At 44.4% G+C, this 17,820-nt stretch overlaps 1 protein-coding gene across 5 annotated transcripts in view; it reads right to left on the minus strand.

Moving 5' to 3' along the window:
* Nucleotides 1–17,820, minus strand: part of TBK1 (TANK binding kinase 1) — a 185,095-nt gene that overhangs the window by 87,973 nt on the left and 79,302 nt on the right. For all 5 annotated transcript variants that reach the window (XM_029616461.1, XM_029616463.1, XM_029616462.1 and 2 more), the window contains 2 exons: nucleotides 14,776–14,955; nucleotides 11,863–12,059 (listed from right to left, as the gene is read on the minus strand). In XM_029616461.1, coding sequence (XP_029472321.1) covers nucleotides 11,863–12,059; nucleotides 14,776–14,955 — 377 coding nt within the window. The remainder of the gene's footprint in view (nucleotides 1–11,862; nucleotides 12,060–14,775; nucleotides 14,956–17,820) is intronic.

The raw sequence follows: 17,820 nt of genomic DNA on the forward strand, positions 1-17,820 counted from the left end.
TCTGATGTTATGTGGGAATTAAGCATAGCATTTGAAAAAAATCTCTCCTGTAAAGGGCTAAGGTCTTTGTCTCACATCCTGGGAACACGAAAGAATGAGCCCTTTTCAGGTGGATTCAGCAACCCCATATTGGTGTGGTAGGTAGACTTTACTGATTTCAAGAGTGTTCTTGGACATGCTACTTACTGGAGGAAGGAAGGCAGATATTAAGTACAGTGAATAGGGTTTTCCACCCTATTCTTGTTGAAGCTAGTAGATAGGAACTGATGCCAACTCCTTAGGATGACTGAGAAATTGAAGAAAAGAGATGCCATGGGTTTATCTTCTACCTTTAACCTAAACTGCTGCTTCATTTCCTGCACAAAAGCTGAAAAAGATATCTTTTGGAGGAGATATATTCCTAGTCTGCAAAGGAAAGGAATTTTATGAGAGGTCTGAGATTACTCCTGTTAAGTCTGAGCAGCTGGACCTAAAAAGCAGATTCCAGGATTCTTCAAACTCAGATACTATGAGTAATTCAGAAGTTTGATGTGGTACTAGATTTAAAGTCTCAGCCTCAAAGGATACACCCATATACAAAGTGCTTTGGCTTCAGAACCGAAAACTGTTGAACTACTAGAAAAATTTCCCCCTCAGAGACTGTATGGCTATGAATCGACACAAACAGCATCAGAGTCATCATGGTGTGTGGTTTTGATGTTGGCACCAAACTGTTTGGTGCCTTGGCAAACAGCTCGAGAATTGGTTCTGTTGGTGCCACAATTGAAGCAGATGTGCTTGTTGCTGCACATTTATGTGCTTGAGATATCACGAGAGCACTTCAAGAACACTCTTATCCAACTCCTGTTCAAAAATTGCTGATGCAGATAGTAGAAGGGACACAATATGGGAGAAGACATCCTCCTGGGTAACTCAGGAAGATGTTAGGTGTAAAGGATTCCACTGGACTGACAACTGACTTCAGCTACGTAACTGATTTATATTATATTATTTTGTATATTATAATCCTCTTTCCATGTACCAAAGAACAACCCAAAGTGGTTTACAATTAAAAATACAATAAATAATTATAGCAAATGCAATATAAATATATAGCAAATTAAACAAAATCAATACATCAAATAGTTACACTGAATACATGAAAATACTTCTAGAAGCCCAACTTGGCCCTACTTCATTCTCTCTAGTGATGAGAGTTTCCAACAATTTAAAGATTTAGTAGTTATCTGAAGGCTGCTATAGTGAATCTGCCTTTGTTTTGTGATACATTTTTGCAATTGCATTGTTTTATACCTGGATTAAACAATTGTTTCTTACAAGTCTTTTAGTCAAGACCTGGAGCCTTTACATAGCTGCTTTCAAACCCAAATGTAACCTATCCTGCTCCTTTCCTACCCTATCTTTACGCACCCACCCATCTTATTTTCTTTTATAGAGATTGCTTCTGGGCCAGAATCTCAAGTTGTTGCAGTTTTTCACAATTAGATTAAATGGTTCTGTCCGCAAATGAACCCCACCTATACAGTCTATAGTCCCACTCATCTTACTAGCTATTTAATCATACAGACCTCTAAGACGCCTAATTCCTTGCAACTCCATTCAATAAATCTTTCCCCTTCCTCAAAATTACACCCACTTATTCTGCATACCTGTGTTTCTCTTTCTCTGAGAATCTCCTCCTTGGTGCTACTTCCAGTGCTAACTAATTTTCTTTTTGTTTACAATCCATAACTTTCCATATAGAATATCCTTTCTGCATCCAACATACTTTCTTAAATTCAGCCATCTCATTTCTGTCTCTCTCCACCTTTTAATAGACTTGGTTTTCCTTCAGTTGCAACTCTGTTATGCAAGTATCGTTTCTCACACATTACTCAGATAGCTATAGCAACCTCTCCTACAGTACTATATTCCCCACTACCAGGATACTCTGGCTCTACTCTTCTTCCATATCAAAGTCTGCTTACCTTACTTCACTCACAAACTGTGTCACTTTCCACCTGGCCTGCTGTTTCAATTTGGTCCTCCTCTCCCTGTAATATATTTTGCCTATGTTTCTGGTCTGTCTTTTTGAGACTGTAAGCTTCAAAAAGCAGGGACTGCTCATTATGTGTGCCAGTAAAATGCTGCATACATCTGGTACTGCTATACAAATAATAATAATAATGTAGCAATGGCTTAGACTCCAGGAGATCATTGCAGCTTAATCACAGAATCAGAAGCTGAGTTCACCTCTGAACACAGCCATTAGGAGGTGGCCAAGGCAACAGCCTCAGTCTTCTACTCTCATCCTCAAGCACTGTTGAAAACTGATGCTTATACTCTAGCGCCTTTGCAGGATATTTGATGTTTATAACTCCTCAAAGCTGAACTTAATATTGAGGAAAGTAAATGTTGCTTACCTGTAACAGGTATTCTCACAGGACAGCAGGATGTTAGTCCTCACATATGGGTGACATCATCAGGATGGAGCCTAATCACGGAAAACTTCTGTCAAAGTTTCCAGAACTTTGACTGGCCCCTACTGGGCATGCCCAGCATGGCACTAACCCTGCAGCCAGCAGGGGTCCCCCTTCAGTCTTATTTGAAAGCTACAGGCAGTGCCGAAAAATAAAACGTTACGAACCCAACACCGCGGGGCGGCGGGCGGGTTTCGTGAGGACTAACATCCTGCTGTCCTGTGAGAACACCTGTTACAGGTAAGCAACATTTGCTTTCTCACAGGACAAGCAGGATGGTAGTCCTCACATATGGGTGAGTACCGAGCTGAGGATGTCTGAACATGCACTAAATGTACCCAACAGCATGCATCAGGCACAACAACTGGGGTGGAATTTGGTAGAGGGCATCCTGAACCCCACCGGGCACTGGAAGGGTGTTGGTACGTCACGTTGGAAACAGGTTACGCAGGACAGACTGATTGAAGATGGAATCTTGTCTTCCGGCTTTGTCCAAGCAGTAGTGGGCTGCGAAAGTATGGAGGGAACTCCAGGTGGCAGCCCTGCAAATGTCAGGAAGCGGCACCAATCGAAGGTATGCTACTGAAGTCGCCATGGCCCTCACAGAATGTGCTTCAACACGGTCTTGAAAAGGAATGCCTGCTTGCTGATAGCAAAAAGATATGCAGTCCGCTAACCAGGAGGAGAGAGTCTGCTTACCCACAGGTTGCCCTAATTTGTTGGGGTGGAAGAGGCTAATAACTGAGTGCTCGTCCTGTGGGCAACTGTATGGTATAGATAGAAAGCTAGAGCCTGTTTGCAGTCAAGGGTATGCAGAGCCTGTTCCCCTGGATTGGAATGGGGCCTGGGAAAGAAGATAGGTAGTATGATGGATTGATTAATGTGAAACTCCGAAACTACCTTAGGTAAAATTTAGGGTGAGTGCGGAGTACCGCCCGGTCCTGCAGGAGTTTAGTGTAAGGCGGATAGGTAACTAGGGCCTGTAACTCACTAACCCTGCGAGCTGAGGTGATAGCCAAAAGGAAAATCACTTTCCATGTGAGATATTTTAGGTCACTGGAGTGAAGAGGCTCGAATGGTGGTTTCATGAGCCGACCAAGAACCAGATTAAGGTCCCAAGAAGGGGCCGGAGGACGTAAAGGTGGCTTGATGTGGAGCAAGCCCTTCAAAAAGCATGTTACGAGGGGTTGTACCGAAATAGGGACATCCCCAACACCTTTATGGAAGGCGGCTACCGCAATGACATGCATTCTGATGGAAGATGTCTTAAGACCTGACTTTGACAAATGCCATAGTCCAAAACCTTGGGATTGGACAGGAAAAGGGATCAAGGGACTGAGAGGTGCACCATGATGTGTACCTTTTCCATTTATAGGAGTAAAATTTTCTCGTGGAAGGCTTCCGTGAAGCAATCAAGACACGGGAAACTGGATCTGAAAGGTTAAGTGGCTGATGTATTAACCTTTCTACATCCATGCCGTCAGAGACAAGGCCTGAACATTGGGATGGCGCAGACACCCGTCGTTCTGAGTTATCAGGAGCGGGTCCTTTCCCAAGGGAATGTGCCTGCAGATGGAGAGATCCTGGAGTATGGGAAACCACACTTGGTGTGGCCAGTGAGGTGCTATCAGGATCATGGTTCCCTTGTCCTGACGTAGCTTCACTAGGGTCTTCGAGCGAAGAGGAAGTGGAGGGAATGATTAGAGTAGACCGGTTGCCCATGAGAGGGAGAATGCATCTCTGGGCTGAGAGTCTTTGCTGCGAATGAGAGAGCAGTAGTTGTCCACTTTGTGGTTCTGAGGGGACGCAAAGAGATCTGTCTGAGGATATTCCCATTGTTGGAAGATTGAGGCTGCTACCGAGGGGTTGAGAGACCACTCGTGCAGTTCGAAGACGTGACTTAGCTTGTCTGCCAGTACATTGTCCACTCCCGGCAAGTAGGTGGCCTTGAGGTACATCGAGTTGGAGAGAGCTTCCGCCCAAATCTGCGCAGCTTCCTGACACAGAAGGAAGGAGCCTGTGCCTCCTTGTTTGTTGATGTACCACATGGCCACCTGGTTGTCCGTCTGAATCAGGATGACCTGATTTGATAGGCAATCCTGAAAAGCCCTGAGAGCATATCGCATTGGTCGAAGGTCCAGGAAATTTATTTGGTGTTTGGCTTCCTCTGGAGATCAAGACCCTTGTGTCTGCAAATCGTCCACGTGGGCTCCCCACCCGAGGTTGGAAGCGTCGGTGGTGAGAATGACTTGAGTATCTGTTAATTGAAAGGGCAGTCCCCGGAGGAGATTAAACTGATCTTGCCACTAGGCCAGAGACAGACGGAGTGGGTTGGTGATGTGGACAATGATCGACAGAGGCTGAACAGCTTGAATCCATTGTGACCTCAGAGTCCAATGCATGAGTCTCATGGCCAGGTGGGCCATTGGAATAACATGGACTGAGGACGCCATGTGTCCTAGAAGGACAAGGAATCAGAGAGCTGTTGCTGTTTGCTGAGACTGCAACTGGTAAGCTAGAGATACGAGCGTCAGCGCTCATTGTTGTGGCAGAAAGGCTTTTGCCTGCAAGGTGTCCAAGTCTGCCCCAATGAACGACAAGGTTTGAGATGGGACTAAAAAGGATTTTTCGTAATTGATGAGAAATCCTAGAGAAATTAGAGTGCGTAGAGTCAAATCGAGGGACGACCAAGCAGCTTGCTGGGTTGGAGTCCTGATTAACCAGTCGTCTAGATAGGGGTAGACGTGAACACCTTCTTTCCTGAGGAAAGCTGCGACCACCACAAGACATTTGGTAAATACTTGTGGTGTAGACGCTAGGCCGAACGGGAGCACTCGGTATTGATAGTGCTTGGGGCCTACTAAAAACCTCAGGTACTTGCGATGAGATGGAGTTATCGCAATATGTGTGTATGCGTCCTAGAGGTCCAGAGAGCAGAGCCAGTCTCCTCTTTGTAGAAGAGGTAGAAGAGATCCCAAGGTTACCATCTTGAACTTTTCCCGCTGGAGGTACTTGTTGAGAGCACGTAGGTCCAGAATTGGACGTACTCCTTCCGATTTTTTGGGGATCAGAAAGTACCGGGAATAGAACCCTAGGTCTTGCTGCGAATGCGGAACGGGTTCTATTGCTCTTGACTGGAGAAGGCGGAAGACCTCTTGATCCAGAAGAATGGAGTGTTTGGATGTTCTCCATGTCTGTAGAGGTGGGGAGTCCGGTGGCAGGGCGAGAAAGTTCAGGTGGTAACCCTGAGCAATGATTGTCAGTACCCATTGGTCGGTTGTGACTGACTGCCACATGTTGTGAAAGTGGCACAGTCGACCTCCCACTGGTATGCTTGGCAGAGGAATCTGGCTGTTGCTCTCCAAGCAGAAGTCAAAAACCGGAAGCAGGTCCTGGCTAGGGAGTTGCTTGTGGCTTTTGCTTTCGGGCTTGGCGAGGCTGAGGCTTTTGATAAGATCTCGTAGTACGGGACCTGGCTGGTGGTGGATAGGTCTTCCTTGGACGGCAGAACGACTTCTTAGAGTCCTTCCTGAAGGGCTATCTTAAGGAGAAGTCTGAAGGCATTGAGGAGAGCTGTTTACGGGTCTCATGATGGTCTTTTAATTCAGCCACCATTCGTTGGATCTGTTCACCAAACAGATTGTCTCCTACACATTGTAGGTTAGACAGCCGGTCTTGTACTTCTGGGCAAAGGTCAGAAGATTTGAGCCAAGCCCACCGTCTTGCCGAAATGGCAGCTGCAGACACTCTGGTAGAGGTGTCAAATATATCATAAGATGTTCGAATCTCATGTTTTCCCGCCTCAAATCCTTTGTTGACAAGGGTTTGTAGCTGGTCTTGGAATTGTTCAGGGAGGGACTCAGAAAGGTCCTGTATCTGCTTGAAGATGACCCTATTATGTGGGGTCATATAAAGCTGGTAAGCAGCAACTCGGGAGATGAGCACGGCCCCTTGGAACACTCTTCGACCAACGTTGTCTAGAAACCTTTGTTCCTTAGCAGGTGGGGTAGATGAGTGAGGTTTCGACCTTTCTGCCCTTTTTTGAGCCGACTCTACCACAACTGAGTGGTGGTCGAGCTGGGATTTTTGAAAACCTGGGGCTGATTGCACTAAGTAAGTAGTGTCAGCCTTTCTGTGTACTGAAGCAATTGATCCAGGATTTTCCCAGTTCTTTTTGAGGAGATCCAGAAGAACTTGGTGAATGGGTATAGAGGTAATCACCTTGGGGGCATCCAGGAATTGGAGTAACTCCATCATCTGGTGCCTGTCATCCTGTTCCATCTGAAGTTGAAAGGGAACCAACTCAGACATTTCCTTCACAAAATTTATGAAAGCGAGTTCCTCTGGAGAAGAACGCTTCCTACTTTCAGTGGGAGAAGGTGGCGAAGGTAAGTCATCGTTGTCTGTTGAAGCATCATCACCCCAAGTGTCATAAGGGTCAGCAGACTGACCTGTAGGACGAGAAGGAGGTTGAATACCTGAAGGCCCCGGGCGAGGCTCCAAGAAAATCGAAGGAATCCCCGGGGGCACCGATGATGGCATGGAAGGCATCGGTGCCGGCATCGAAGGCATCGATGGCGCCGATGGATGTATCGGCACCGATGGATGAATTGGTGGCGAGGGACGAATTGGCATCGATGGCTGAGGCAAAACTCCCGATGGAGGAATGCGGAACGGTGTTTCTCCTCCCAATGAAGCTGTCAACAGGGAGGGCACCGAAGCCATCGGAGACCTGGGATCCATCGGTGGAAGGGCGGCCATCAGCACCTCCATCCGGGATAGCAGCGGTGCCAGCACTGCGGGAATCGGGTTGATGACTGGTTCCACAGTCGGTGCCAGTGTCTGAGGAACCTGGAGACGTTGCATCGCCTTGTCAATGGCCTCCTGGTCCAGTTCTTCTCGGAGACCTGGAGCAAGCAGCCCCAGCTCCGGAACAGAAGAGGGAGGCAGAGGCACAGTCGGAGGGACCACCTTTACAGGCGGAATCGTGACTCCCAAACCCCGAATGGGTGAGGGTGGCCTCGATGACCCTGTCGCACGAAGGGAGCGGTGCCTTTCCTGGACGGGGCTTCTTCGACGGTGGCTCGGTCGATGATTTCGCTCCCTTGACGGTCCGAGTCTTACAATGTAAATGGCGATGTTTTTCCCTGCGATCCCCTCGATCTTGAGGGGGAGTAGAGGGTGTCGACGGCCGTGAAGACATCGATGGCGGTCAGTCACCGGTCGGTGGTCGATGCTGGTGCGAAGTCGACTGTGCTGGTTCCGAAGACATCGATGCGATGGACGGTGTCGGGGTCTGAGCACGGAAGAGGAGTTCCACCTTCTCCATTCTGGCCTTGTGACCCTTAGGTGTCATGCGGGCACATTTAATGCAAGTCAGGACATCATGCTCACGGCCTAAACACATTACACAGACTCCATGGGGGTCTGTGATAGACATGGTGCGAGTACAGTCCGGGCACTGACGGAACCCCGACGCCATGGCCATAGAAAAAAATTGAGCCGCGGTACGGTCGACGGCCAAACTCTATGGTAATCGACGGAAAAAGGTCAAAAAACTTACCGGAGTACCGCAGCTAGAAAAAAGTTAGAGGAGGGACCCCTGTGGGGCAATTTAACTGTAGATAATTCCGTGAGGAAAATTCCTGTCAGGAATCTCTTCAGAGCTCCTAAACCGCAAGGTTACTGCTGCGCGGAAAAAAGAAGACTGAAGGGGGACCCCTGCTGGCTGCAGGGTTAGTGCCATGCTGGGCATGCCCAGTAGGGGCCAGTCAAAGTTCTGGAAACTTTTACAGAAGTTTTCCGTGATTGGGCTCCATCCTGATGATGTCATCCATGTGTGAGGACTACCATCCTGCTTGTCCTGTGAGAATCCTCCTTGTACAGCAAGTAGATCAGGAAGGCTCCTGGACCTCGCCTTAGGTACCTCTAAGGGAGTGATAGGAATTTATAAAGCTAATTGGCAGATTAGATGGGCCATATGGTCTTTTCTTACATCATGTTTCTATCAGTTTCAAGGATGCTGACTTGCCACTAGTGGACAATGTGGCTTCTAGGTCATGAGATGTTGATGCCTTTGGTCCCAATAAGAGTGCATTGTAATTTAGAACCAAAACAAAGATGTTAAAGATGTTCAGTTTTTGGCATTTGATGGCTCTTGGCCCTGTTTTAGAGACATCATGCTCAAAACCAAAATATCTTATCAATCTCCATGATGCTCAGCAATAGACATCTTTCAACTGTATGTTAGGCACCACTTGAAGCCATTGGCTTTCTTCTCTGCCACGGTGAGGAATGTAGCCGAAGCAAAAGATGGAATTATGATGAAAGAGAAAAGCTGACCAAAGTTGCTAAATGGGCCTCAACAGAAGAAAACAGAAGGGTCCTAGGGCTCAACAACTGCAGTCAAAAAATTTAATAAACTTAGTAAAGTGCTGAAAAACTTGTTTTAAAGCAACAAGAAAAACAAGTTGGAAAGTACTAGCTAGAAACAAGGCACAAAGGCGCGTTTCCTGTATCGTCTCTGCCTCCCCCACAGGCTCACAAGTATTTCACATACTTCTGCAGCAGGTGAGAGGAACAGTGGCAGATGCATAGACTCTCGTTGCTTCTCTTGCCAACATAGATGGCAATGAGCAGTGGCAGCAGCAGCAGAGAGTCCTGCTGCTCCTCCAACCAGCGGCACCAGTATGGATTCAGGTTGCTCCTACCACCAACAGAGAATGGGGATCAGCAGCAGGGACTCCCAATTTTCCTGCCAGCAGAGATGGGGGACAAGCGGCAGAAGCAGCAACAGGGATTCCAGAAGCTCTTCCCATCGGCAGAGATGGGACGAGTGGTAGAAGCAGAAACACGGCTGCCTTGTTTCCTTCCGCCAGCAGAAATGGGGCTTGAATGGTGGTGGCAGTAGCAAGAACTCCCACTGCTTCTCCTGCTACTACAGCCAGCTGCCACTTTTAAAAACACTTGCTTTGCATCACAAGACACATATAAAGCCATGGCAATAGAGACTCGCTCTTCTCCCACATTCTTCGCAACCTGATGGTGCAGCATGGGCAGTCATTTAATGCAGCCTGCATGGCCCCACATTACCCACAAAATAGAGACATGCAACATAGCCAATAAGGTCTGCAAGCCAAAAAGGACTGAGGATACTCCGCATAGCAGCAGGAGGGGAAGATGTCTCACATGTGTGAAATTAAGCTTTTTAAACTTTTCTATAACTTACTAAGAAATGCTCAGTGTTTGCACTGTTGGTTGATGTCACTAAGTTGTACGGTTGATTTATCTTGCTTCTCTATAGAGAAAACAGGTTAACTCAAAAGAGAAAAATGGACTCTAACACTCCTCATTACAGGAAGCTAGTAAAAGATCACAAATGCTAGATTCCTTAACTGTTCAGAGTCCTAAAATGCCCTTACTATATACAAACTACTCTAAGGATCAACCATACAAGGACAGTGGTTCTCAAATTCAGTCCTTTATCAAGCCCCAAAGGTCTGGTTTTCAGGATATCCATAATGAATACTCTGATACATTTGCTCTAGTAATCAAGTAACTTGAATATTTGTTTATCCTGATAGCCAGTCCTTTGGGGTTCAAAAGGACCACATTTGGAACCACTGTACTAAAAGGTTTCACCCACTTTGAATCAGTTGGAAAATTACAGCTATAACTTGCCTTAAGCGTAGTCTTTATTAGGGATGTGCATTCATTTTTTTTGTTTCTGTTTTTAGTGTACACTAATTTGACAAACGGGTAGATTTTCAAAGGGTTACACTTGTAAGATACGCTCGTAATCCCCGAAAACCTACCACTGCACGCGCCGAGCCCACTTTGCATAGGCTTGGCGGCACGCGCAAGCCCCGGGAAGCGTGTATGTCCCGGGGCTTCGAAAAAGGGGCGGGTTGGGGGCAGGGCAGAGTGCTCTGGCACAGCAGCTTGTGCCGGGGCATGGCGAGCTGGCAGCTGGCGTAACTTTTGGAACAAAGGTAGGGAGGGGATTTAGTTAAGGCTGGGGGTGGGTTAGATAGGGGAAGGGAGGGGAAGTTGCAGGGGAGAGAATAGGGAAAGCCATCGGGGCTCCCCTCGGGCTCGGCGCGTGCAAGGTGCACGTGTGCACCCCCTTGTGCGTGCCGACCCCGGATTTTATAACATGCATGCGGCAGCATGCGCATGTTATAAAATCGGGTGTACATTTGTGCGTGCTAGCCGGCGCGCGTAACTTTAAAAATCTGCCCCTTAATGCGCACTAAAATGAAAACAAACCCAAAAAACCCCAAATCAATAATAAAAATGAAACAAGACAAAAAAAAAATAATTCTTCCGGCTGCACATCCCTAGTCTTTATGATTCTTCCATTTTAGTGAAACAGGGGCCAATATTCAGCTGCTGAGAGGCTCAGCTAGATAGCGGGATAAACCTATCTGGGTAACTAGCAGGGTAGATTCAGTGGCTAATTTTAGGACAGGTCAGTGGCACAACCAGAGTTTGCCACTTAACAGGCCGATTCAGTAAAAGTCGCGGGAGAGCGGGCACTCTCCTGGGCGCGCGATTCAGGGGGGAAGAACATGCAAATTAGGGCGTCCAACCCCCCTGAAACTAATAGCACCCGCAACATGCAAATGCATGTTGATGGCCCTATTAGTTATTCCCGCGTGATACAGAAAATAAAATGTGCAGCCAAGCCGCACATTTTAATTTCGGCCAGCACCGTAAGATAGGGAGCTAACTTTGCTCCTCCCGGAAACGCCTCCTGCCCGACCTGGAACATCCCTGATTTACGTGGATAGTAGAGATGTGCTTCAGGTTGCTTTAATCTCATCCACAAATTACTTGAGAATGAAGTAGATATTCTGAAAATTTGACATTTCTTCACATGACAGGATACACATTGCTTTGTGTGACTAGCTAATTTCACACACTGAATTCATTCTAAAAATAATATTAATATAATTATTCTTAGAAAAAAAGCAGTCAGTGGAACATGAATGTTAGATGTCACTTGTCCGCTATTAGCAGAGAAATAGTATTTAAAAACCCTTCACCAATAATTGTGTATTACTCAGAAAAGGGTCATTTCTGAATCCTTCCCCTTGAAGGATTTCCAGAAACTAATTACACAATGCTGTACCATAACCTATACTGTCAATGTTAATAGGAACAGGCAGCCAAGGCACCTACCCTGACATAGAACATGACTCCCCTATACAAGCTGAAATGGAAGAATAAGTTATTCATCAAATGGAAACATTCAAGCACAATTTATAATACATTTATGAACACTTTTAAAATGAAATTCTTCAGAAAAACTTGGGAAAGCTCCTACAATAATACAAATATGCTAATCCAAACTACAGTATGTACAGGATAAAAAGATTCCCAATGAGAAACTCAGACATACTTTCGTCATAGGTTAATCCAATGGTGTTCACAATTTCCCGGCTCACTATTAGGATGGGACTTTCTTCAGAGGTCTTGGGAAAATGCTGGGCTAATTGGGTGGGCTCCAGCAACAAAATCCTCCCCTCATAGATCAGTTCTTGATTTTGTGATTGGATTTTTGTTTGTTTGAAGATAAAATCATGGAATACGCTAGTTCTGCAAAAAAAAAAATCACAAAGACAGAAAGCATATTGTAGAGATCAAGTAACTGAGTGCACAGTACAACAAAGGAGCTCAGGGTCAGCCTGATGGTTCAATGGCACTGATATGCACTGCCATGCAGATTCCTGGGCCCAGTTTTGCTTCTTGAGCTGGGCAAGGCAGGAGATGCTGCTGAGGAACTATTCACAGTTCCCAGAGGGGCTAATAAAATAAGGTGCATACGACAGAGCGCACAGTAAGTTGTACAGAAATGTTACTGACAATATGGCATGGAGTATTGGGAACAAAAAGTGAGCATACAACAATGTGTGTACAGATTAGTGCCCTCTCTTGCAAATCTTATGTTAATGATAGCATTAGCTATTACATCTCCAATGCAGAGAGATATGCTGACTTGTGCTTTCTTGATGCTGGAAACTTAACCCCTAGTCGGAGGTGGCGTTCTGATGCATGGACCTGTAGTTGGGATTTAACTGAAGAAAACGTACTTTGTGCTCATGAAATACGAGTTGCACAAAAGGTATTTTCGGTGTGAAAGTATTTTGTGTGTACATAAATCATTTTTTAATCCCAGAAAACACAGAAAGCAAGCTTTCTGTGCATAAAAAGGAGGGGAAGGCAGCTTTTTCTCTGCCCTGTGCTTTCTTTTCTGCAGCGTCGGATCCAGCTCCTCCCCACTAACCTCTTTAGCCCCCTTTTCTGAGTTAAAACGTGCACTCAGCCTATTGAAAAAGTAGAGTGCATGTTTTAACTGGGATTTAAATTCCCAGTGCACTAGCATACTAGTTTGCTTACTATAACTAGAGTTAGATTTTTCCCTGTGCAGGTTAAATCACTGTGTGCTAAATTTCAGCACAGTCTAATGCCCACTTTATTACATCAGGCCCAGAGATAGGTGCCTTGCCATTGCACAACAGAGTCAGAGTGCAAGCATACTGAGTTACTGAGTGCACCTTGGTCTTTGGCCCTCTGCCAAGGCCTGTCATTGCAAAAAAAGATAAAGCAGAATTGGAAGAGGTTCAGAGAAAGGTGACCAAAATGGTAAAGGGAATGAAATGGTTCCCCTTTGAGAAAAGGCTAAAGAGGTTCAGGCTCTTTCGCTTAGATGGGAATCAGCTGAGGGGAGATACCAAATGCATGAGTGGAGTGAAATAAGCAAATGAAAATCAATTTTTTACTCTTTCAAAAAAATAACATTATTACAGGACAACCCATGATGTTACTAAGCAGCATGTTTAAAACAAATTGAAGAAATTCCTTTTTCACTCAGCGCACAATTAAGCTCTGGAATTCATTGCCAAAGGATGTGGTAACGGCAATTAATATAGCTGGGTTTAAAAAAAGGTTTGGACAAGGTCCTGGAGGAAAAGTCCATAAACCGTTACCAACCAAGTAAAAACATAACATAACAAATTGCCATACTGTGTCAGACCGAGTGCCCATCAAGCCCAGCATCCTGTTTCCAACAGTGGCCAATCCAGGTTACAAGTACTCACACAGCAAATAAATATCATGCTACCAATGCCGGTAATAAGTAGTGGCTATTCCTTAAGTCTACTTGGTTAATAACAGTTACTGGACTTCTCCTCCAGGAACTTGTCCAAACTTTTTAAAACCCAGCTATGCTACATTTTATACAAGCATATAATACCTCATTTAATTGTACTTTGTGTGAAACTAATTTATATTTTCTAGTCATGGACTTAATGGTATAATTGCTACGGCTAACTTAAAACAATGGGACTTTTTGAGTCCTACTTGCATCAAGCACTGGAAAACTTCAAGCAATTTTCTTCATTTCTCTTATTTTTGATCCAATATTGCACTCAGGAGAAGCTTTAATACCCAAGTTAAATGTTGATTGTAATATTTCTACCCATCTCTGGTACAAAAATTAAAAATGTTGCATATGTTTAGAATCTTTTAGGCCATCTTGGTATCATTAAAAGGCTCTCAGTCCATTTATCTATCAAGTCAAGAGAAAAGGGAGTAAACAGACTAAAAAGGGGCATTTAAAGTCGTTTTGTCCTGAGTAGTTTCCTAAAGCTGGGAGAGGAACCAAAAACTATGAAAGGCAGTATTTCATTGCTTTAACATCAGAACTGAACCCAACAGAGAATCTCCTACCAGCAGAGGCTGCAGAAAGAGAAGCAGTGCAGAACTGAAGCCTGACAGATAGAGAGAAGTGATCTGAGCAAGGGATAGGGATGATTAGAGACCAAGTAAGATTTGTGGTAAAACAGGAGGTAGAGGTAACAATTGCCTATCTGGTTGCTCACACAGTATTCTGCATCTCTATTTACATTTTCATGAATAAGCTTGTTAATAATTTTGTCTCACTGTACTAATGCAAAGTACTCTGAGTGCTGTAAACAGAGTGCCACATGCGGTAAACACAGTCACCTGTTTGCCCACCTAAAATGGCTGGGACTGTCAGATCATACTGCCTAGAGCTTGTTAAGCTTAAACTAGAGGCGGTCACACTTTCCCAAATGTAAATTACCTTATATATGCTATATAGACAAGAATAAATGCTAGTAGTAGAAGGGTTTACGAAGATTCAGGCTCTATTCGAGCAAAAATAAATTAGCATTCCCAGCTATATGAAAATTAGAAATCAGAAAAAAAATCAGTTAATCTAGCTAAATTTATATGACTTGGAATCATTTCATTAGTAACAATGTGTGTAGACAGAACTGAGAATCCTTACGTATTGTAGCTCTGGATATAAATCTTGTGTAATGTCATCTGTTGCAGTGAAAACACATGGATTATTATTCGGTGGAGTATGTCACTGGTCTCTGCAAAAAACTGGTCAAAACCCCAACATTTTTCTTGATCCGCCTCGAGAATGTTTGCAAGGACAGGAGCCAGTAAACTCTGTAGGCCCCTGAAATTCACCAGACAGACATGAAGAAAAACAAGATTGAAAAGTTTAAAAAGTGTTCAGCATTGACAGTACACACAATATACAAAGTAAGCTGCAAGCATTTTTTTTATTACTAAATAATCCAATTATAATTTAAATACATTTTGCCTGACCGCTTTTTTTTTTTTTTTGCTATTGACTAATTTCTTGGTCTTTTTTTTGCAATAATGTTTTTTTTACAATTCATTTCAATCGTTTTTCTGGGTGCCAGGCTTTGATTTGACTAGTGAAAGGCAGTTGGGCACCCAAAGTCACTTCTTTAAACTGTTACGGGGAATGGCCATCCTGATATTTTCTGGAGCACGTACATGTGTGTACTTCAGGCAAGCACATAACTTTGCCAATGAGGTAGGGGTACAGGTAAGAAGGGATCCCCAACCCTATCCCCCAACTTGTGCTATTTATAGCACAACCTGCTTACTCCAGACCATGACTCATTTCTACCATAGTGCTGCCACATACCGCTGCCACTTCTGGGGACCCAAATTCCATCTTTCTCCCTCCTCCTCCTCTTCTCCATTATCATTTTTGACAATCTTCCTTAGCTTTTCTCACATCTTTCAGCTCTCTAACCATTCTCTACTCTCTATTTTCTGCTCTCCTACCTTTCTATTCCTTTTCTTTGCCTCCCATCTCCTCCATTTCCTTCTCCTATTCCGCCTTTCAAATACTATCCCAATTATACCTTTCTTATCCTTCCACACCTTACACACTTTGCCCTCACCAATCATCCATTTCTTTTTCCCAGTATATGCCTCCTGCCTCTTTCCCCACCCCCTTCCTCAGTATTTCTTCTCTTGCTTCTTTCCACCCCACCAATTGTACCCCACTTCTCCTCCTCAGCATGCCCCTATCTCTTCCCCCTCCCCAACATTTGTCCTCTTCCCATCCCATCTTTCTCCTTTTCCCAATCCAGCATTTGTCCCCTCCCTTCTCGCACCAGCATTTGTCACCCTGCCTCTTTTCCCCTCTCTCAATCTAGCATTTTCTCCCTGTCTTTCTTGCCACAGCATTTCTCCCCTACCTTCCAACTTCTTCCAAACATCATCCACCCTCAGTCACGGTGAACAGTGGAAGCCCATTTCATAGCTGCTAGCCATCTTTTTAAAAAATATCCGAAGCAGAAAGCCTGTGAGGGAGTCAGTTAGACCGTTAGATGATTGAGGGGTTAAAGGGGCACTTAGAGAAGATAAGGCCATCGCGGAAAGATTAAATGATTTCTTTTCTTCGGTGTTTACTAAAGAGGATGTTGGGGAGGTACCCGTACTGGAGAAGGTTTTCATGGGTAACGATTCAGATGGACTGAACCAAATCACGGTGAACCTAGAAGATGTGGTAGACCTGATTGATAAACTGAAGTAGTAAATCACCTGGACCGGATGGTATATACCCCAGAGTTCTGAAGGAACTAAAAAATGAAATTTCAGACCTATTAGTAAAAATTTGTAACCTATCATTAAAATCATCCATTGTACCTGAAGACTGGAGGACAGCTAATGTAACCCCCATATTTAAAAAGGGATCCAGGGGAGATCCGGGAAATTACAGACCGGTTAGCCTGACTTCAGTGCCAGGAAAAATAGTGGAAAGTGTTCTAAACATCAAAATCACAGAACATATAGAAAGACATGGTTTAATGGAACAAAGTCAGCATGGCTTTACTCAAGGCAAGTCTTGCCTCACAAATCTGCTTCACTTTTTTGAAGGAGTTAATAAACATGTGGATAAAGGTGAACCGGTAGATGTAGTGTACTTGGATTTTCAGAAGGCATTTGACAAAGTTCCTCATGAGAGGCTTCTAGGAAAAGTAAAAAGTCATGGGATAGTTGGCAATGTCCTTTCATGGATTACAAACTGGCTAAAAGACAGGAAAAAGAGAGTAGGATTAAATGTACAGTTTTCTCAGTGGAAGGGAGTGAGCAGTGGAGTGCCTCAGGGATCTGTTCTGGGACCCTTAATTTTCAATATATTTATAAATGATCTGGAAAGAAATACAACGAGTGAGGTAATCAAATTTGCAGATGATACAAAATTGTTCAGAGTAGTTAAATCACAAGCAGATTGTGATAAATTGCAGGAAGACCTTGTGAGGCTGGAAAATTGGGCATCTAAATGGCAGAAGAAATTTAATGTGGACAAGTGCAAGGTGATGCATATAGGGAAAAATAACCCATGCTATAGTTACACAATGTTAGGTTCCATATTAGGTGCTACTACCCAAGAAAGAGATCTAGGCGTCATAGTGGATAACACATTGAAATCATCGGTTCAGTGTGCTGCGGCAGTCAAAAAAGCAAACAGAATGTTGGGAATTATTAGAAAGGGAATGGTGAATAAAATGGAAAATGTCATAATGCCTCTGTATCGCTCCATGGTGAGACCGCACCTTGAATATTGTGTACAATTCTGTTTGCCGCATCTCAAAAAAGATATAATTGCGATGGAGAAGGTACAGAGAAGGGCTACCAAAATGATAAAGGGAATGGAACAGCTCCCCTATGAGGAAAGACTAAAGAGGTTAGGACTTTTCAGCTTGGAGAAGAGACGACTGAGGGGGGATATGATAGAGGTGTTTAAAATCATGAGAGGTCTAGAACGGGTAGATGTGAATCGGTTATTTACTCTTTCGGATAGTAGAAAGACTAGGGGGCACTCCATGAAGTTAGCATGGGGCACATTTAAAACTAATCGGAGAAAGTTCTTTTTTACTCAACGCACAATTAAACTCTGGAATTTGTTGCCAGAGGATGTGGTTAGTGCAGTTAGTATAGACTAAAGAGGGTAGGACTTTTCAGCTTGGAGAAGAGACGACTGAGGGGGGATATG

Source organism: Rhinatrema bivittatum, chromosome 9, assembly GCF_901001135.1.
Source record: "Rhinatrema bivittatum chromosome 9, aRhiBiv1.1, whole genome shotgun sequence".
Lineage (NCBI taxonomy): Eukaryota > Metazoa > Chordata > Amphibia > Gymnophiona > Rhinatrematidae > Rhinatrema > Rhinatrema bivittatum.